Source organism: Centruroides vittatus, unplaced genomic scaffold (assembly GCF_030686945.1).
Source record: "Centruroides vittatus isolate TY-2023 unplaced genomic scaffold, ASM3068694v2 contig_854, whole genome shotgun sequence".
Classification (NCBI taxonomy): Eukaryota; Metazoa; Arthropoda; class Arachnida; order Scorpiones; family Buthidae; genus Centruroides; species Centruroides vittatus.
Window position 1 is genome coordinate 2,803,715 of NW_027122558.1, and position 23,875 is coordinate 2,827,589.

At 28.2% G+C, this 23,875-nt stretch overlaps 1 protein-coding gene across 2 annotated transcripts in view; it reads left to right on the plus strand.

Annotated features, from left to right (window-relative positions):
* Positions 1-3,334: 3,334 nt before the first annotated feature.
* The window catches only part of LOC136982606 (RILP-like protein homolog), a 37,409-nt gene continuing 16,868 nt past the window's right edge, over positions 3,335-23,875 (plus strand). The window contains exons 1-3 of one of the 2 annotated variants that reach the window (XM_067279146.1): positions 3,335-3,383; positions 9,715-10,147; positions 20,992-21,130. In XM_067279146.1, coding sequence (XP_067135247.1) covers positions 9,881-10,147; positions 20,992-21,130 — 406 coding nt within the window. In that variant the 5' untranslated portion in view covers positions 3,335-3,383; positions 9,715-9,880. The remainder of the gene's footprint in view (positions 3,384-9,714; positions 10,148-20,991; positions 21,131-23,875) is intronic. The other variant, XM_067279145.1, reaches the window with a different exon arrangement.

The following is a 23,875-nucleotide window of genomic DNA, read 5'->3' on the forward strand; positions in this document are numbered from 1 at the left end:
GGGTTGAGCCAGGTCCATGATGGGGCAACTGAATGTTAGGAGATGGAATCTGACATCACTGGGACGGACCATTCCCGAAAAATTTCTAGTGTTTTTCGACCCGTCTGAACTTTATTCCGGGTTTCCCAGACTGGTAGGCTAACTCCTTACTGCCTTGTCCGTCCGACCGACTAAGAAGACAGGTTTGAAAAATTTTCATATATGATTGGTGTACATGATGTGTCATGTCGAAGTATACAATAATATACAGAACGGTGGTCAATACGTGTCGCTCGTATAAATCACGATGTTGGCAGGTCCTGTAATACTTATTAAAATGCATTACAAACTTTTCACTATTGTTCAGGTGTGTCTAAATTGATAACCACTAGTCTAAGACTCTGTAAGCAATTATTTATCTTACATAACGTATAGTATTAATTTACATACAATAGAATGCATTTTATTCAATGCAAATCGGTTAGATGCGTGAGATTCGGGTTCGATTTCTATCCCATACTCGTAATTTTTCTGTAAAGTTCATTAAGTTTTTAATTCGGTCAATTAAAATGCGATTAGATATATTTTACTAATCGATAAGATTTGTTTAACGGAAATGCCAATACTTTTGACAGAAGATTTATTTATGTTATAGTTCAAAGTTCTGTTATGATGATAAAAAGTCGTTTAACTATATATTTACAAATATTAGGTTTATAATATAAACAGTACTTTCATCCTTTTTATTTAAAATATAAACTTCTTAGACCTTATGGAAACTTTATTAATTAATTAACTAGCAAACAAAAGGTTAGTATCGACAGTCATGATAAAATCACACGAAAATTTTAATGAGATGCGCCAGTGAGTGTGAAAATAGTGTTTTGTGATAATTAAATACGGATTTATCTTATTATCACCATTTGATCTGTAGATTATTGTATTTTACTTTTTCAATGTCGATACTTTTAGTGGCAGTTCGTACGAAATTATTACATAATTAATTAATCAGGAGGTGGGCTTATCTCAATGACAGTTGATGGCAAGAGTTTTTATTTACAATACAATTTATTCTTTTACGAAAAGTATTTATCTGCAATGAAAACTTTTTATTTAGGTAATTTAATCTAATTTTTTACAAAATTTTTGGGTGAATCCGTAAGGGCCGAAAAGCTACATTTCACCCAAATTCGCTTAATTAATTATCCAAGAACGTCGTACAAAAATGACTTTTAGAGAAAATGCTCGATTCGCTAATATATAAATCATCAAAATAAGCACCGAAATATAAATATAGTTTAAATAAGATGCAAATTTAATAAATAAATTAATATATTTTTGTAGAAATCGGCTAAAAATACAACTTTTTTACATCAAACGTTAAGAATAAAGCGTAACGAATTTACCATTCGTCTTTCTAATGCACTCAATTAATCAATTATCTAACGTTAATAATTGTAAATTTTCTAGAGTTAAATTAAATTTGTAATTAAAAAAATACGAAGAACTTTTACGTACAGTACAGTACAATGCATCTTAAAGTAAGAAAGTGAGCAGCCATACAAAATTCTTTTTTTATGCATATATAAAATAAAAAACAAAAATAATTATATAATGCACGAGTAATTAATATCAAGAATTATATTAATTAGTTCTAGTCGATAGATAATTTTTGGTAATTTTATTTAAATAATTAATCTCCGAATCGTCCATTTGCAACTACGTTTATTAACAAAAACACAAAATAATATAATTTAGTTAATCATTTACTGCCTTAATTGGATACGAGATAAACGAACTGGGAGAGAGAAATCTCATAGAAAAAAAATAATAATAATTAAATTAAAAGAAATCTTTATTTATGAGCCTTAGCGATTTGTCATAACTGGGCACGTCCATAGGTTGACTTTTTATAACATTTATATTAGAAGTTTTTGACATTTTCTATTGAAAATTTAATGTGCGATTTCGGGGGTACTTCGGGTATCTGACAGCTCGACTCACCCTGGCTAATATTGAGTTAATAATAAAGAGCGAAGTTTAGACACGTTGCAACCTTAAGCTGTAACGTCCGAGAGGCCCTTTACTTGTATCAAATAAAAAATTTAAAAGCGTGAGGCCTGGCTGCTTGTTAAATTCTTTAAACACGCTTCGTTTCTTCTATAAAATATATAAAATAATTCTAATACAGAAAATTTTATATTTCAGAAATTCTATCCTTAGATCCTTGACACAATAAAGATTTTTACAGGGTGTTTCGCCATTTATTTAAGAAAAACTATCATTTGCCATCGTGTTACGTGCAAAATAATTTTACAAAAGTTAAATCGAAGGAAAAGTAGCGAAAATAATATCATTACGAGTTAAAATTTGGTATTTTTATGCCTCGAATTATCTTTGTCGATCGCGAATGCGATCAACTGTAAGCATTTAAACAGTAGATCTATGTGTTCGAACATTTATAGTTACTGTGCATTCTAAGAATTCTCTATTTTATCTCGATTCAAAATTTTCCTTTAGATATTTTAGATTTTATAATATTAATTTATAGCATATTAACATCCCTCTTTTATTTTTATTTGCCCTCGAATGATAGATTCGAGAGGCGAATTCGTAATCAAAAAAGTAAGGATACAACCTGATTTTTTTAAAAATTTACATATAAGTCTACGTGTCTCGTCTACATTTATTTTTACATTTATTCTCTCGTGTTTTTTCGAGAACATCAAAATTCCCAATTAGCATTCGAGAATTTCGAACATCAAAGGATGATGACCGATGGCTAATCTAGTAAAATGAAAGCTGTCAAGCATTAAACCTCAATTTTAATTGAACTTTTTTGTAGGCTTATTGTACGTAGCTTAATTTTATAGTATTGTCTAAAGTTCTCCAGATCAATACCGATTCAAATGACAATTATAATTCTATACGTGGAGATCAAAACTGCTAATTATGCAGTGGATAATTATCTCGAATTTCGGATCAAAGTTTTTCTCGCCGATTAATTTGCATAGCGAGTAAATGCATGAATAAAACGGTTTCTAACCCGCACTCGATATTATTTTTGGCCCAGTTTCGAACAATTCTCGTCCTACTTTTTGTTTTTAATCTAGTAGTCCTTTATAAAGTAATATTACTCGAAGTTTGGTAGAAATCGGATCATTTCTATCGTTCGTAGCTTCGAGCCATTACTCTATTTTATGCCGCTATTTTGAACGACAAAATGCAATTTATTATCTATCGGGTAAGTTCTTGACCTACATAAAACCTCATATTAAGGTTTCGTTGACTTCTACATTTTACGAGTTAATTTTCTCACTTCAGTTTAAGGTTAGTAAAAGATACTCCACGTATTCCAGAATGCACGCCTAATAGAAGATTTCAGTGTAAGGCAGCCTAATCAGGTAATTTTGACTGTTTATATCGATTATTTTAAAATACAAACTGTTTTACTTCATTAATTATTATAAATTATTTATAGAACTAAATACAATTTCTTAAAATAATAATAATTTTGAATAGTGCCGTAACTAGGCAGGTGCAACAGGTGCACTTGCACAGGCCCCACTTCGAAAGGGGACACAAAATGAATGTATTTATTGTATTGTTTTCCCAACCCTACTTAATTAAGGGGCCTAAATGCAGATTCTTGCCCAGGGCACAGGAATAGCTAGTTACGACACTGATTTGGAATACAAGGAATTGTGGCATATGGTACTGTCAGAATCTTAAAATAAAATATAAAGATATATTGGAAAAAATAATATTTACAGCAAAATTATTTAAATTTGTTGGAATAAAATGTAATTATTTCAGGCAACGTTTTCCTGGAATGAAAATACAAAAAGCGTGCTTTTGTACTTTCGTCTTGGAATAAAAGACAAGACATTTATTTTTATTTTAGGATTAAAAAATAAAATTAAAGCGTGTGGTGTGTGTGTACCAAAAACAATAAAAAATTGTATTTGTCGATTTCGATTCTTTTACGTAGTTTAAAATTTAAAATATTTACTTTTTTCCTACAATTCTTTTACACGCTCAGATTTGCACGGTGAAGAGTTATATATATTACATCAATGGATATTTATATAACGTGTATGAAGTTATCAGGAAGTTAAAACGTCGAGGAAGTCGATTGTCGATACGATAATTCCTTTATACTTTTGGAAAAAGTCCGCTTTGATAAAATAGTTTTCGACGGAGCATCCGAGTGGAACGGAATTATGTCGGACTAGTTTCGATGCATTGTCCCCTGTGGTACTGCAATTTGTCGCATTCGTTGTTCTAAACAATATTCGCTTTGTTTCAAATTATATTTGGTATTGAAAAATTACTCGAGTAAACAATTTAATTTTTCTATTTCCAACTCGCGTATTCCGGGCGTAAAGTTTTAAAATCTCGTTTCCTATGTGAAATTCTTCACTCTACTCGGATTGCTCCGAATGTTCCCAGTTTTTAAAGTAATATCCCGAATGGTAAAATTAATTTATTTCATTTTTGTATTTAGCAATTTAATTTTCAATTTGATTATTTGTCAAAATCGGTTTAAATTTTACTTTAATCAATATTAAGATGTTTGCGTATAGATTTAATTAAATTATAAATTCGTTACATTTTAGCCTCCTTCTAATTAAGTATAGCCTTTTAAAATAAGAATTAAATGATTCGCTTAAGCATTGTATTAAATATAAAATAATAAAACTATAAATAATTTATTAAAAAAAAATTATTTTGCTATGTTTTACATTTAAGCTATTTATTTTATTTATTACTCATAATTTTTGCATACTTTAATGGAATGATTTCATTACTTATCCACTGACTCAGATATGTTTTTAAGATGGAATCGAAGATAACTCGAGATATCTATAACTGAATCTTAAAAGCAATTAAAAGTATTCTCCATTGTATCTCCATTATAAAAGTATTTAATTATAAAAGTAAATAGATTCAACTTTATTATTAGAATAAATTATTCTTTTCAAATTTCTATGAATGAATAATTTTTAAATGACTTTTAGAAATTTGTTTTATGCGTCAAACTATTCATTCCAAAAATAAACGTCCAATATTTTAATCATTTATTTGAATTAAAGAAAAGCTTTAATTATCATCGGAGACTCTTCGAATCCTAATAAAAGGCTTTTGCTTAAGGTTCTTGGATACACACACACACATATTGATTAAGGCAAGGTGCCAAAAAATTACAGGTTACGTGGACGGTATAATTAGGTTCATTACTGTACACTTAGACCGTTACTGACAGATTCGCTGAACAAATGTGAGGAATATGAACCGATGCTCCGATCCGTAATGCATTTGATAAATTACGAATGATCGGATTTCACTTGGCAAAAGTAAACTTTGAACGAATCCTATAGATTAAAGGTAAATTTTTGAGTTAGTCACTCTGGTTTCAATGATGATATTTACAACAAATAATTCTAACAACCCGATTCCTTCTATACGCACCGTTCTCGTTTGTCGTTAATTTAATGGAAGGTATAAGAAATAGGTTTTTTTTCAGAGAAACAACCCTTGGATTATGCACTCAAAACTCGTATTATATTGTTCTGAATAGGATTTTTCATTTCCCTTCTAAGCAATTTGCTATTCGTCGTGTTTCGAGGAAGACATTTATCACCGATATTTTATCGTTATAAAAATAGAATTGACAGTGATTACGTTTCCAAAATAAAATTGTTTTAAAAAATTCTCTATAAAAGTGTTTGCTTATTTATAAAAAGAATCCTTGAATAATAAAACGGACTCGATTCTTCTCGGTAAGACATTTCCAATAGTTAATTTATTGCAAAATATAAAGGTGTATAAACAATATATATTCATTTAAACAATATAAACTCCTTTGTTCTGTTTAATTTGTATTGGAATCTCGGGGAGAAGGAAAAAGAAAGAAATCGGAAATGTCACTGGGAGAAAACAGTATGGGGACTAAAATGGGTCATAGTCAATGGTATTGTTTCTTATTTGTGTTGAGTTTTAAACAGTAAAATAAACCTGAAAAACAATAAGAATAATTATAATTAGGTTTCAAACGATTAGAGCTAAAGGATCCTAATAATGTCAAAATATTATTAATGTATCGCTCCTATTAATCTTTTGTTGTTTGTGAAATGCAACAAACCAGTCGCGAACTTACCTAAATTCCTATGTCACGATTGAAACGGAGATTAAAATTAATTCCAAATCATCAATGAATTTTCTTACTTCATTCGCTCGCCAGTCACGAAGGCATTTATTGTATTGTTTGTTAAAGAATGAATGTTGTATTATTAACGATAACATAAAAACGTTAGACTTACGCGTCAAAGAAAACAAAGTTCTACTTTTAATAAACTTTAAACAGACTAGTGGTTCAAATTCTTCAAAAATAAAAATAATAATCAATCATTTCAAGCTTCGAATATGGTCTACAATAGCGTGTACATCGCGATACATACGCAGTATGTCGAGAAGAATTGGATGTGTTACTCTGTACAGAATATTTTTCTTAATCGTTTCTGCGATATTTAGCTTTATATATATATATATATATAATTTTGCCCATAGGCATTATGCATGGAAATATATTTCGAGCTAAAAATAATACATATATTTTAATACACGAATGAATTCTTACAGTAGTACTAATCAAAACACAATTAAAGCTATTTCCCTTTAGTGATGGATTATTTTACAAACTTTAAAAAAAATTTAAAACTTTTGTCCCTAAATGTTATAAATGGATAGAAAATTAAAAGAAACAGTTCCATAAAAAGAAAAACAAGGAAATATATGTACAACGAAACGAAAATCGGTTATACTAACAATATTTTGGTTTTACTTTAGAGACGTTTGATGTATTTATCTCAAGTAAACAAGCGGTAGCTTCCTTAATTCTCGGATTACCAGGAAAATATTCGATGAAAAACTATAAATTTCCTTTATTTTAGAGCTCGAGAATACTATAAATTCGATTCGTGTAACAACTGTTAATATACTGTATAACAAAATCGGAATCGGAGTAGGCCTTACATAATGGCATAACGTGAAACGATCAAGTTAGTATTATGTCTTATATAAACTCAAACTTTTTGTTAAAAATATAACATTTATTCTAGATTTGTTCTATATTATACTATAGTTTTTTGCTTTTTCCCCCTCTCGTTACGATCGATTCAATTAGTTTTAAAACATTCACGAAAAATAACACCTCTACTCGATTTAAATTATATTTTATCACCGATGCCCCTTTTCAAAATTTATTTCTCTATCGAGAAGCGATTATTTTTAATATATATTTTAAAATATAATAATGGAAGTGTTTTCGCGTATATCAAGTAAAGTTACGCAATTTCCTTCGCATTGTTATTTTATCCGCCCATTGTTCCGGTGAGAAGTTCCAAAATGCTATTTTTGTATACATATTTCTATATTCGCTACTTAAAATAATAAAAGCGGAATACTTTACAAAAAAAGACAACTAAATTTATTGTAATCCCTTGTTATTTCATTATTATAATATTTTTCCTCCTTTATTGCGAAATTTTCCACTTACACCTCCATTTTCTTGTCGACATCGTTCTTGACGTCGTAAGATTTATTATTTATACGATGCGATTATTTTGATTTATATTATTTCCTCTATTTTAAAATTAGAAAGTAATAATAACGTTTTCGTTTTGTGTAAAACCGAATATTTAGTCGACTCAGTCTTGATTTAAAGTAGCCTAAATTAATTCTGTAGATCTGTATGCTCAATTTTAATTTTAAATATATACCGCATATATTTATAAATTTTACAGCTTTGTAAAATGAAGTGATAAATTTTAAGTAGGCGTAGATTTTTCTGTATTTAATATTTACATATATTATGACACTGCATTATCAATGACAGATAGCATTTGTTATCGAATGGTAAAGGTTAAAAAGAATGCGACTACATTAATATCATTTGCACATAATTTTTAAAGTTTTTACTATTTTATACGAATTGTATTGTTTAAATCAAGTGTTTTGGTAATATTTATTGCTGTTCCATCTAGAAACAGGATTATAAATTATCGATAGGTCAAAATGGGTCAATATCTGGTCACTCGTTCCTAAATCTGATTTAATAATCAACTTAAATAATATAAGTGTAAATTAATTAATAATTCGGACCGGTTCTAAGCGTTTCCGTGACCTTTCTTTTGTTTTACTACAAAATCATTCCAAAAAAGGACATCTGGAAAGTTTCTAAAAGACAAAGTTTTAACCATTCAATTATCTATTCAAAATGTTTCCTATTGTACATTGTACTTCTTCTATTGTATAATATATAGGCCTATTCACTCTTCAACTCTGTTATAATATGACGTTACGACTATGGCATAAGCTACATCACTACTAAAAATGACACCGGACGTTATGTGACGTCTTAACTGATCTTAAATATTTCTTAGACATATTCAACAGGTTAATACGTTTTATTTCTTGTTAACTTAATTAATTGGCATTTGAGAAATTTCTATTATTGACAATTGTGGGAGTATCGGTGCATCCGATCAAGGTCACCTACATTCTGAATTCTTATCACGTTGTGTGTGGGGTGTGTAAGCTTCTTAAATGATAGATAGAATGGAATGATTTTCGAGTGAATTAAAGAAAATGAAAACTTCTTAATTAACACGAAAAGTATCAATTATAAAAATATTCACATACGAATTGCATTGAAATTACTCAATCTTTCGTATTTCCAACACTAAAGCATAGTAACTATTGACTTACAAATTACGTTTTTATATCAAGATCTATAATATTATTAGTAATATATATTAGGCTTTTCGTTTAAAGAATATTAAGGAATAATTCTCGGTGGCTCTTTATACAATTGCGAATTATTCTTGCATATAACGTTATACTTTATTAATTTAATTATTATTATTTTTTGTTAAAAATACCGTATTAATCAGATAATATGCGGAAATATGGTCTATATTTTAAATTTAAAACATTTTTTAAAACCATTTAATTTATTTTTTGTTAAAAATTTTGTAATTTCGCAATTACTCTTCGGAAACATTTCTCTAAAAGCGTTACGAAACTTCACACAGGTTTTATATTTTAATTAAGTAGCATTTACTTTGATATATTTACCTCTAAAACTTATATATATATAAGCTATATATTTTATTTTTGAAGTGTTTAATTTGAATTTTTCAGTAAATTATTTTTCGTTTCTTAAACAAATGCGCCTATAAACAAATCCATTTTCCATATTTATTTCGTTATTAATTTATAAAATTTTTAATATATTATACAATACATTCATTATAAATTTATTTTGCCGTTTCTTTAATTTTTTAAAAATTAAAAATGATTGATTTCTGAAATGGAAACTATCCGCCATTTTGAGTCTTCTCCATGGTGAACTGCGGGATTTCGCGTTTCCTGCCGAGACGTTATAAATTAATTTCCTCTTACGTAAAATTCCGTGACGAATACTAAAGTTAAAATAATGTAATCGTCATTCGTTAATTATTATTGATTTATACGTTAAATAAATATGATTAATTAATTAAATCACAACTTTGACCAATTATCGAACGGTTTACATAAACGTCGAACCGTTAGAAATTATTGAGTAAATCGAATACGTTTTTTGTTAAATTTTAAAATATTTTATTATTACGCTATTTTTTATTTATAAAAGTTATAAATTCCACTAACAATGAAATTTTTCATTAAATTTAGAAATTATTCGCAGGATTTAACAGCGATGATTCATCGGCCGCTACGAAATAATTGCGTGTACGGGAAGCGATGATTGGACGTCGGACCGATGACGTCACTAACCCGTAAGCAAACAACATGTCTTCCGGACGAAGTTAAGGCAGCGAAGAACGATTACGATTAAATTATGGAAAAAACTATAGATTTTAACGTCGAAGACGTTTACGACTTGGCGGCGGATATCGGGAAGGAATTCGAAGTTATTATCGACGGTTACGGAGTCGATTTAGTTACAAATTTAATGACAAAAGTCATTTATGCGCTGGAACATTTGGAGACGAGTACTTTAGTTAAAGAGAAGTTAGAAAGCGATTTAAATGACTTAAGGACGACGGTTGCACAATTAGAATACGAAAAACTGGAAAAAGCCGAATTCAGGCATAAATTTGATCAGGTAGGTCCTACCAGTTTCATTTAAATACCAAATAATATATGGAAAAAAAAATGTTTAATGGTGACAGTTCCTGATCAGAAATATGTTATTGCAATTCGTTTAGATATAAAATGCCACTCTTCCGGGAAAAAGTCTATGTCTGTTGTATTTATCTTCTGCAAGTGTTCATTTAATTAATGACACGAAAGAAATTATTTGCTTTATTCCAGATTTTATTCGTTTCTTAAATTGCATAAATCTACAACAATTCTATACTTTACTTTCTATGAATTCACAGTGTACTTTCAAACACAGTCCAGTTTTGTAGGAAATTGAATATGAGACATTTCTGTACTTTAAAAATAGTCTTGGGAGTTTGGACTCGAAAAACAAAATAACAATTTAAATGTTTAAATTGATGGACATTAATTCACATAATTCACATGCAAATATGAAATTATAGATTAGAGAATTCTAGTCTATAATTTCATATTTCACGAAAAGAAAAATATCGCTTTCAAACCTTCATTTTATCTAAAATACATGAAATAAATATTCTTTGTAGGTTAATGTTACCTATGGTAGAGAACATGACGGCTTGTCTCTGAAACAGTGGGGATGCACGTTCTAACCTAACCTATTCTAAATTACCATAATTATTGCCAAGCAAATTATTAGAATAGGGGTAATTTATTAGAATAGGTTAGGTTAGGTTAGAACGTGCATTCCCACTGTTTCACAGACGAGCCACTATGTTCGCTTACCTCTTTGTAAATACCTTAACTCAATTAGACTGAAGTGTTAAATTTACTGAACACTTTATTCTATATGTCTAATAACAATCTTCTTCTCAAACTTATTGGGGTGAGTAAATAAACAATCGCAAACAAAACGTTTTTAACCAGCAATTGAACTTTAACATAGTTTCCGAACATTTTTGGCCTTCGCCGAGGCTGCCTCGGGTGTTTAACTAAACTGACTTCCAAAAATTGGAACATTAGAACGATGGTGCTCGACTTTAAACTTTGAATGTATCAAATTTGTGTGGTTGATTGACTTTGTTTGAATTTCTCGTACGGCATGCGGTACTTAATGCATGCACCATTGTCTCGCAGTCTTTAAAGTTAATACGGTTTCCTTTCAAGTTGGCTTTATAAATTTCCCAAGACTCCAGGCTATGAATGTAGTCTGTTTGAAAGGCTTGCTAAATTAGTCTGGTTTTCTGGAGATCAGCATGTACTTCTATATGTCTCTGGATTTTTGCAAAATGCACACACAAAATTAGAGATGCTAATTATAAATTGATTTTAAAATATTAAAAATTATGATTTATCTGACTTTAGCATTCGAAATAAAACTTAAATATTGTTGACGCTACTGAATTAAGTTATGCAGTTTTTGGTTTAATTAATTACACTTTATTACTACTACTATTAAGGTAATAATAAATTTTTAATTATTAAATATTAGTTTTGATAAAATGTTTTTCTTTGGTAAATTATATTTTTTGAAAAATGAAATGAGCAATTATTTGTTGTGACGTTGTCACGATGCCGGATTGCAATTTTTAATCGTGTTTTTGATTTATTTAACTTAAAAATGTATGCTCTCCACCTCAAATTAGTCTTGTAGCGTCTTGCATCTATATATCGTACTTTTCCGTTAGCAATCGAGTCGTGCCGGTCGTCTATCTAACTACTTTCGGGGGAAAATTTTCGAATTGAATTAACGTGACTTCCTGTTTGCATCGTACGTTCGTAAATAGTTAATCGGACCTCTTGCCCTTAATTCTTCCGTATCTTGTCTATGATTTCATTTATGTAATACCATTCTCGAGATTAAGAAAAGATGGACGGATGACAACGGGAATTTATAGATCTACAATTTTTTCGAATTGCAGCCCAGTTACTAAATTACTAATTATTTGTGAATTTTAAAAAACAATTTTAACCAAGAATTGTTATGATCGTGATAGCTAATTTTTGCACGCAAACATATTGTAGAAATGTGCTCTGTATTGAAGTGAATAAGGATAATAATTTAATCAAGTTAAAATTGTAACATTTGTTTACAAGTTACTTATCTAATATAAATTATATTGTATATTGCTAAGAAGAGTTAAGGAACAAAACTCTTCATAGATTTCTTGGTAAATTTGAATGATTTGGGTATCAATAGAGTTAGGTCTGCAGATTTGCAACAAGCTTTGTTTTCAGATCTGAGGTTCTGTTCTGGAGATATGTTCCAAAATTTCTGAAAATTTTCCAATCAGTTTGTATAGGGAGTGGATAAGAAACTTTAACATTGTTACGATTTTGTAACAGTTCAATGTGAGGTTCACTGAATTGTTTGCAAGTAGGACTGGGGCAGAAAAAGTTTGATTATATTGGATAATTATTATTGCCTTACTGTCCTTTAGTTTCTTATTATTATTATTTTTTTTTTTGGTCAATGTGGACATTAATTATTAATAGGAGAATTATACTGGTTTTAAGCTTTTACGCAAGAATTGAGGAAAAGTTCTTAAAGAAAACAGACTTTCTTTATTTAGCTACCTGTAGGTAGCTTAATAATAGCAGGTTTTATTAGGTCAACAAAGAAGTTTTATAATTGATTTTTGTAGATGTCATTGGGAGCGTGAATACATTTGACATAGTCCAGACTAAAGTAGTTTTTGATAGACATTAAATTTCAGGTTTTAATGATCGTTTAGGCTAACAAATTTTGGCAAAACTGGTTTAAAATTATTAAAAAGTAACGAGCAATTGCTTATCGTGATATTGTCACAATGCTGGGCTGTAATTTTTAATTGTATTTTAATTTAAAAAATCATGTGACTTCCACTCCAGACCAGAAGTTTGTATATAGTTAATTGTGGGCTATTCAATATCTGGGTTTTGATTTTCATTTATATAATTCCATTTTCATGATTAACTATTCACAGACAGATGACAGTGGGAAGCTGTAGGTCTGCAATTTGAAAAAAGCAGCCCAATCACATACTGCTTGCAAATACATAATTATTTATTTTACTAATATTTTTTATTTATCTTCAAGTACAGAAGATCATAATTTTAATATAGTCTGTGTGTAGTTTTAGATTAAATGTATCATGGAAAAACACTCCTACAACAAAACAGTTTTCTTTTAAGTAATTAAAAAATTTTAGATTCATTGGATTATTATAGAGCTGTGGGAAAATTATAAATAAATAATTTCATACAAATGTAGTTATTTGAGTCTTTATTATTTTATAATTTGTGTATACATTTAAGTCACCAAAGAGTATGTAGATAACACTATAATATGACTATCGAGTTTGACAGTCGATTTTCAGGAATTACGTCTTATAAAAAGTAATCCGTACAGATGTAAGGTCATAGTACAAACTTTAATGACAAATTTACAGATGTTGGATTTCTTGATGCTGAATAGATACACCCAAAATGAAGAAAAAGCTATATTTTACATCTATAATGATGTAAAAATGATGCGAGAACTTAAAATGATCTAGACTTGTGTATAAATTAATTCACTCTGTAAATAAAAATATTAAAGGCAATTACACTTTTAGTGATTTTCCTTTGATATAATTGTGGATTTTAGAGTTTAAATTTGTGAATGAATTTTTACATCACAAGATACTTGAATATTTAAATGTATTAATGAAATCAATTTAACTGTATTTGCTTTATTGTAAATATGAATAAAAAAATAAAATTAACTGTACATACAGTAGAGTCCCATACAATGTGGGGGATTTGTTACACATTATAGGAAATCGCGTTATCAAAACCTGCATTATCACATGATTTATGAAAGTTTAAACCTTGGCCTGTAAGTTGAAAAAAAACGTATACCTCTGATCGACAAAATTCGAGAGTTGTTGCTTGCTTTATTTGCGCGTTGTACAGGACTCTACTGTATTGTTAGGGAATAATTTATTTTACATTTATTGCACTTATATTTTAAAAATATTTATAAATTACTTTTATTGAAAAATATTTGTGTAGATTTCAAGATTTTTTTTTTTAATTTTGATTGGTTAGCTGCTGAATAACAAAAATAATTCAGCTTTAATGAGCAGTTATTTATTGTGACATTGTCATGCCAGGCTGCAATTTTTAATTTATTTAATTTAAAATATATACACTCCATCTCAAATTAGTAGTGTCTTACCCCTGCATATCATACTTTCTCCATTATCAATGGAGTAGTGCTGGTCATCTATTAACTGCTTTCAGTGGAAAGGTTTTGAATTGAAATAATGTGACTTCTGGTTTGCATCGAAAGTTTGTATATAGTTAATTGGAGCCTCTTGTTCCTATGATTTCCATATCTAGTCTTGTCTTTTGTCTATCTAACTCCATTCTTGAGTTTAAGAAAAGACGGACGGACAACAGTGGGAATTTATAGGTCTACAATTTTTTCAAATTGCAGCCCAATGATAATGAAATATTGTATATAACAGATACTAAATGTGATCATTTTACTATTTTATATATATGTAATTATTTCACATATTATTATTTTTATTATTGTTGTTTTTAAACTGCTACTGTACTATTAATAAATCTGTAATAATAGCTCTGTTACATGAGCACTTCACCAGTAGTAAAAAAAAGTTGTCTGTTAGATATATATAGTAGAAACTTGTTTATCAACTAGATTAAAACTGATTGAAACTAGATTAAATTTGGAAAAACAAAATGCCAGATAAACTGGAATTTTGGAAAATTTGAACTGTTAGAAATGAAGAAAAACACTCACATATCATAGTACTACATAAAGATAACATTTGAGATTTATCGACGAAATATATATACATATATATACTGTTATGAAAACTCTGTGCAAGTGTCATTACTGAATACAAGCTAAGCTGTTTCAAAGAATAGCAAACATCTAGTGTTGAATTTAAATTGTTTTAATAAATTTTCTTTCAAATAATAATGACCATACAAATAATTTTGGGACAGTTTAAAGTTTTAATCCTTTTTTAACATTCCAACCAGATACAAATGTTTCACAACATGAAGATACAAAGTTTTTCCTTAAAAACCAATGATATGTTGATAAACAGAAATACACTATACACTTGACACTGACCTTTTCTTTGAGGATCCAATGTCAAAGACACAGTATTAAAAAAATTTTCTAAAACATCACTCAAGTAATTAGCTGTTGTATTTATACACATATGCAGACCCTTGGTGGAAATTTGGAAATTTTTTGCAATTTGCATATTTTACATGATCCAAAATTAAACTGACCCAAAATTATTTGTATGATTATTATTATTTGAAAGTAAATTAATCCTTGAGACTTTAAAATTATTGTTAATAAATTTTATTACCATTTACAATAATTGCAACTTATATAAGTTTCTTGTACAGTACAGTAGACCTCCCTATAACATGGTAGATACGTTCCATGTTATATGAATTCTGTGTTGTATGAGTCACTTAGATTTTACAAATACATGAGCCGTTCACAGCCTGGCACTTGTGCAGTTTAGGGGGTATGGCTGTTTGAAAGGCTTTCTTCCATAAAATTAATCGATTCTAAACTAATTTGACTCGAACATTTCCAAAACACACATAATTTTTTGGGAATAATCCATATAAACTATGCTATAAACAAAAAATTGTAGGAATACTTACCAAGTGGGCACCGTTCGAAGACGCCATTGCTTAAGCTTTTTTTTGTCGTGGAATGGCTCATCGGATGGATGGATCGGATGACATTTCCTGATAAGTTATTCTTTCTGTGAAAAATTTGCTGAACTTTGGAGACATCATTAATAGAAATATAATTTTTATGGCCATTGAATAATAATTGTTTTTTAGTAAGTCCACTGCTTGTTTAAACTCAACAGTTTGTGCAATGTCCACTGTTGGTCTAGATTCAACCAATCCTGTTGAGACACGAGTCGGCCATGACAATCTGTCTCATTCTTTTACCATGTTATATGAGCCTCTTTTAGCGTGTTATACGAACATGATCGCAGTTTTTCTGCCGTGTTATACGAATCCGTCTTATATGAATTTGTGTTATAGGGGGTCTACTGTATATCAGAAATCAGTTATTTGTCAAATACCTTATTTTAAGTATTTTTAAATATTGAGATTGGAATAATTAAAATATATAATTAATGTACAGTAAAACCTCGCTTATTTGGTCATCTTTGGGATATACAATTTCTTGCCACATAAAGTTTTTACTGTAGTTTAATTTTTAAATCAATCAATCTTTTCTATCAAAGATCTATTGTTTAATTTTTTGAAAATATTCAATTAAAAATAAGCATTTTTTTCAATCTTACAACGTTATCCAAAGATCACAATTTATATTTTAAAACACAGCACTTTACAAAACCTAGAATTTAAATACATGAGAAAGGATAGTCCAAATGTTGGAAAAATGTTTGTTTACATATAAATGAATATTCCTTGGAAGTTAAAATCCAAATTTGTTGTATGGCTTGATCCAGCTAAGAGGAATGAAAAGAAAACATGGATTATAATCAGATAAATACTAGAGATAGTTTTATATAATTCTGGCGTTGAATATTTTTTTAATATCAAAATGATAAAGATACTTGATATTTTTTAAAATTTTCCTTTATACCTAATATAAAAAGACTGTTTTAGTGTATTTTAAATAGGATAATATAACTTTTTTATAAAGATTGAAGAATCAGTTATAGATATTTTGATTTTCAGAATGTATCAAATAATTCATTTTAAAAATATTGCTAATTTATTATACAGTAAAATAATTTCGTCGGTATTTATATTAGATTAAATACTGTACCATCAAAACAGAAACATTTGTTTAAATATGTGAAATATAAAAGAAAGAAATATGAAATTTTGAAATTTAAATATTAGATGTAGCCTATAAATAATAAATTAAACTAAAATAAAATTAAATGAATTAACAATGTAAAGTAATGAACATGCATACTGTAATCATGGTTTTATCATCATTTATTGTTGGTTCTGCTTTATGAACAAATTATAATATTTCTTACAATAAATTAATATCATTTTTCTACATTTTATTCTTTAAGGATCTTATATAAGAAGAATAAATTTGTTTTAATTGTTTATATATTACTGTACTATTAGTTGTTTAAAACAAATATACAAAGAAATTATATACAATAGCTATAGACATTTATCATGTTTATAAAAAAGTTATATATTACAAGCATTAATTTAAACTATGATTAGTATCATGCTGATAATGCTATATTACTATACATGTCAAATTCTAGTAGCTCCAAAGTACAGCATTTGTGGAATATTTATACCCTTCTGTAGATAATGATACTTTGTATGAAATAATCTACAATGATTGTTTTTTAAATTCATTATTCTAGGAATATTGGTCTTGTTAAAATTTCATGCTTGTGATAATGTTTTTTTTTTCCTTCATTTAAATTATTTATTTTTTAATAAATACATGTCTATCCTATCCTAATAGTTATTTGTGATTATTTGTACATATGTATCCATGTATTTTCAGGGAAAATGAAACCGTTGCATGAATATTTGACTGATAAAATTGTAAAAATAAGTTCCTAGTATTATCAAACTTTCAGAAGTTTGAAGCTCGAAAATGATAATTTCAATGTCTCTGTTCACTAAATTGATGAAGCAAACCTATTGCTTACTTTCTCCATGACCTTGACCTGATTCTTTTTAAGTTGAGAAATGGATAAATTTTAATTGTCAAAGTTAAAGGAAAGGTTACAATCAGAGTTGTAAATTAAGGCCAGTTATGCAAAAAATCAACTTACAACTTTCAAATTTACAAACAAACAACTTATTCTTAGAAAATAGTTTCACCCACTTTGTTGATTCTGTGTTGGATATAATAAACTGAACAAGTAATTGAAATTTTATTTATTTATTTTTTGATATTTTCAAATTTAACCTGTGTGTTTAAATGAACTTCCATAAATCCATTGTCACCATGTAGATTGATCCATCAGATGTTAAATCATTAGAATAGTTGTGTTCAAATTATACTAAGCTTTTTCTTAATAGTTCTAGCATACAAGTTTTTGGAGATTGTTATTTATTATAAAGTGGAATATAACTGAATATGCTGAAAGTAACAATAAAAGACAAAAAATGCATTGTTTAAATTAATTCTTATTTAAACTTTATTTTTATTGGTATTGTCAAACATTGCTATTGCTGTAGAAAATAAAAATAGATGATAAACACAATGCCAGACTAATTGATGTGTTGCTGTGATATTTACATTCTCTTTCAGTTTAACTCTCATTTAGAATAACAAATGCAATCCTGTTTTGTCTCTTGTGTCTTTTGACAATGACAGGGATGCAAAACACCATTGCAAGCATAAATAATTGCTATCTGTTTTATTTTTTTTAGCTCTGTTCAAGAATTTATGGTGTGTAAAATATCGTAATTTGGAAACCAGATATAAAACACTTAAATAATACAAAATTATTACAACCTTTTTGAAATTTTTATTTAAATTTATTATTTATTAATTTAACTGTGATAAATTTTAAATATTGCTATCACCAAAAAGTTAAATATTTATTTTTTACATTTTTTATATATTTACTAACTGATTAGATTTATTGATATTAATTAATGTTAAATGACAATATATAAAAAGGTTTAATTGAAAAGAAAGTGTGTTTTCTTTTTTTATTTAAAGTACTAAGAAAAAATTCTGATTAAAATATTGTTTTTGGTTCTATGCTTGTACATTTATTTATCTGGATATATATATAATACACACACTGTATATTATATTGTGTGTGTGTAATTACAGTACATGCTGCTTGTGTTAATCACTTTGGGATTATACTGTACTGATAACAATAATCTAGTGAGATAATATTTTGCACTGAAAGTAATTAGACCACAATCAGTGGAAATTCTAGTTTTATTGAATCAGATAAAAACGTTAAAAAAATAAATTTAATTATTAACTTTTTTAAAGTTTATTAATTATAATGTTGAATGACCTATTCAAGTAATTATTAGTATTTTCTGACTAATTTTTGCAATATTTCATTAATAAAATGCTCATGTTAATGTTTTTGAAACTTGACACACTATTCGTCATGATGAAGTATTTGCAAAGGTTTTTGCACTTAAACATTTGTTGAATTTAGACTATTTTTGTGTTGTTGAAAATAATCTTTCATGTTCAAGTCTTTGTTTTTGGCCTTACACATTAGCACAGCAAAGAACTGTATTATGTTTTTTCGGTGATTTAAGTTCTTTAATTCTTTTTACGTTTAAACATAAGTATGCTTGGGAATTGCACAAAATAAAGTGCTGGTTTGTTTACATTGTAGATATCCCTCTGTGAATATTCAGTATAAAGAACTTTTGGCTATTCTATCTCTAGTCACAATTTAGCTGATGCAGAATCAGAACTTTTCTCATCTGTACACAATGTTCTCTTTTTCTCTGGTGGTTGAACCACTTATTGGTTACAATAAATTCTCTTTTCCATGTTTTTATATAATTCTTCTATTTTATGACATATTAGTGAACAGGTGCATATTTTTGTGAATATTACTAAGCCAAAACTTCAATGCTAATTCAACTTCACTATTTTTTCCAGTCTGATTTTTTTTTTCTTGTGAATTTTATTGTTTTGTTGGCTAACATTTCATTATTTACTGTCTTTAAAATTCTGCACAAAATTGGTTGTGAAATTTTTAACTGTGGTGCAGAATAGCATTGACACATTTTTTTGCAATTTATTTTTAGCATTCCATACTTCAAATTTATCTTTGGGATAAATCTTTCCATTTCTTATTTCTCTTTTCTATTATGCTAAGATGTATAGTATAGTATTATACTTTAATTAATTAAACAGTTAGAAATAAGAATAACTGTTCCTTATCTGGAATCCTTTGAAAATTGCCATTTTATAATTTCCATTTTGTTTTATTTACATACTTTCTGCACAAATTAAACATGATGATCACAATGATAATCATCAACATTCTTCAACAACAGCAAATCTAGTCTATAAATGTAGTAAAATATATTGTACCAGAAATAAGGTGATTACCTTTCAAACTCTGTAAATCCAAAGACTGTTTTAGTTACATTATATACTGTCAAAAGTACTTGTGAATTAAGCATATTTCTCTCTAATGCCGATAGACAGTTGCGTTACTTATCGTTTATTAAGAATAAACATCTTATATGATTGATTGATTTAATTTAAAATGATTGACTGTTGTGCTAGAATTTTTATTGGAATAACAGCTTACAATCAATTTTTGTTTTGTCAGTTTGCTGTTATTAACCATATCAGCAAATTTAAACTTATTATTAGTAATGTTGTGATAATTATAAATAAATTTTTGAGTACAATAAGCAAAAATTCTGTAATTTATTTATGTTTTGGGGCATGTTGTTCTGATAATTTTGGCTGACTGATGGTTATGAATCACTATAAGTTGTTTCTACGTTACTGTATCTGTAGTAAAAAAATTGCATCAGTAGTGGGCTGAAAGAATGATAAATTAATGCAATTTTTTTGTATAATTTTTTGCATTTAGTAATTCTGATTAGTAGGTAGTATTTCTGTCATCATTATTCTGTTATTTCTTTTTATTTATTTATTTTTTTGTTTTTAAGAAACCAGTTAGATTTATTTATGAAATTTTCATTATTAAAAAAATTATAAAGAATGTTCAGTTTTATAGTTTTTCTTTTAATATGTGAAAAATTAAAATTTGTATTTTTGTTATCAAATTAATGAAAACGAAATTGAGAAACTGATATTGGCAAATTAGTCATTTAAATTTTAAATGTATCAGCCATAATTTATTTTTCTATTTATAGGAATTAGAATTAATTGAAGATAATTGGAGGAAGGAAACAAATCAATTAAGTGAATTAGTTTCAAGACTACAAGAAGAAAATTGCAGACTTAGTAATTCCCTTGAAGAGAAAGAGAGCTTTTTTCCAGAAAAATGCCATAGTAAGTAAATATATTTTTATTTTTAAACAGTAAAAAAAAATGCATAAATTGCAACTATTTAGTTGTCATCTTTATTCAAAAGGTTTTTTCTATCAATTGTAAATTTTCATAATTGATAAAGAACTTTGTTTTTTTAAATGTCATTTTTTAATTAATATATTTATTTAAGAATTTTATATATTAAGTTATTTACTTTGTTTTTAACTTAATTTTTTTTTTTAAATTATAGTAAATATGTTTGATTGAGGATTCTTGTTACAATGGGAGGCTCAGGATTGGTCCTCTTAATCCAATTAATTCTTTTATTTAAATCTACACTTATTGTTAGTGTGAAAAGTATAATGATAATAATTATTATTAGATGCAAACGATAAAAATAAAATTGTGACATATTCCTATACTACTTTAATTTTTATTACTATTTTATCCTAACTCAGCATACACTACAAGTGATATGGAATTCCAAATGCTTGCAGAAATTTCTGATACTGATGAGGAAGTTTTTGAGTATGAAAATCATACAAGTGAAGCTTCTGTAAATGAAAATTCTGATGATGTATGCCATGGGATCTGATCAAAATGTCTAAAATATTTTGTCAAAAGAGCATAAAATAAAATGGAAATGAGAGCTGGCCCAACAGCAATATCAACTGAAATACTCACGGAGTTACAAGCTATGTCGACAGCAGAATCAGTGATGTAAAATCTTTATTTAAAGCCATATTTTCTCAGTCTTTTGAAAATAGAAATGACCAATATTGAATAACAAATGTATTTTAGTCAAAGTGGAAAAAATCTAGATAGTACTGTTTTTCCAGCATATGTTGGTCTTCTGCTGCTAGAGAAAGTTTATTGTTTACACAATAAATCTATGAAAAGCTTATAGAATGATCAAAATATATTTAGAGAAACAATGTCACTTGAAAGTTTCTGTACAGTTCTGTGTATTATTCACTTTCATGATAAAGCTGCAGGAGTGGAAAGGTGATGAACTGATAAACTTGCTTCTGTCTGAGCTATTTGGGAAAAATGGGTAGAAATTTGCCTGAAGTTGTATAATCTTACACCAAATGCTACTATTGATGAACGGTTAATTGTTTTAGTGGTTGTTATCCTTTCATGAAGTATATTCCCAGCAAATCAGCAAAATGTGAGATAAAAGTATGGACACTGTAATAGAGAAACTTCAAATGTTTTGAAAGCACAAGTTTATGCAGCTAAAGTGCTTGTAGCAGCAGGTAAGCAAAATCAAGGTATGCATCTATACTGCTATATAAAGAGACAATGTATTTTTCGTTTGTGACCACTAATTGTGTAAACTATTGAACCAATCGTTATCAAATTTTAAATGTGGCATCTTTATGATCCCCGGAATGCTTACCACTAATCAAACTTTCAGATTTATTATTAATTAAATAAAACTTCAACGGATTTTTATCTGTCTATTCGTCTTTCTCTTCACTAGATGGCGACACGAGAATTAGTACTTTCTGTCTATAAGAAAAGTCTATTATATTGAAGTTTACTATTTGAAGAATGACATTAAATTATAATTAGTTAATTAGCAAAATCTTCGAGGAATTAAAAAAGTGATGTCATCATGCTAGATGGCAGTATGTGTACTTATGGCGGGTGTTTGAATCATTACGTGTTAATTTCTGCAGGTAATTGTACAAAATATTCGAAATACAGGTAGTTATTGGATTTATCTCAAGTGAATATTTTTGATCATAATTGTAGACAACGTGAATCTACAGCAGAATGGTCTCAAAGACTGAAAGAGCAACGAATTTGTTCAGCTGAAAATCGAATGCATATTGCAAGGAATTTTTTAGGTTTCAAATCAGCTTTTGATTTTCATCTCGAAAATTACTATTTGGATATGGAAGAGGTTTGAATAGGTAAAATGATCAAATATATGTGATCATTGTTTTGCCAAAAAATGGTATGATGAAACTCCTGGACATTATCCACAAGAGTTTCTTAATGGTTTCAGTCCATCTGGATTCCCACCACAAATTAAAATTAAAAATTGGTACTCCAATTATGTTGTTACATAGTGTTCAACTTCCCAATCTCTGTAATGGTACCAGGCTACAAATTACGGCTATGCGTGACAATATCATTGAAGCTAAAATTCTCACTGGACCAGCAACTAGGGAAATTGCATTTATTCCTAGAATCCCAATGATTCCTACCAATCTACCATTACAATTTAAGCGTTTACAATTTCCAATTAAAGTTTCTTTTGCTATTACAGTTAACAAATTGCAAGGCCAAACATTCCAACACACTGGAGTGGATCTTCATAAGGAGAGTTTCTCCCATGGCCAATTGTATGTAGGGCTTTCCAGAACTGGAATTCATAACAATCAAATAATTTTGATACCAACAGGTGACAAAACTTGAAATATAACTTATTCAGAAGTATTATGATTTTATATTTTGCAATACTTTATTGCAATACTACACATTTATCACCCAAAAATAATTAATGAACAATTACTTCAAATTTTCAAAGCTCTATATGTAAGAGCGGGAGATGCTAGTATGGTATATAGTCTTAGCAGTGACTCAGACATAACATAATGTGCAATAATTTTTTACATCTTATAATTTGAACTGATTGCCACTTTATTTTTTAGAAACAATGTTAGGAACTATATGAAAAAACAAACCAGAACTTCCACAACAAATGACAAAGAAATGAATAATTCAGTATTTTTTAAAAAAATATTTGTAAAT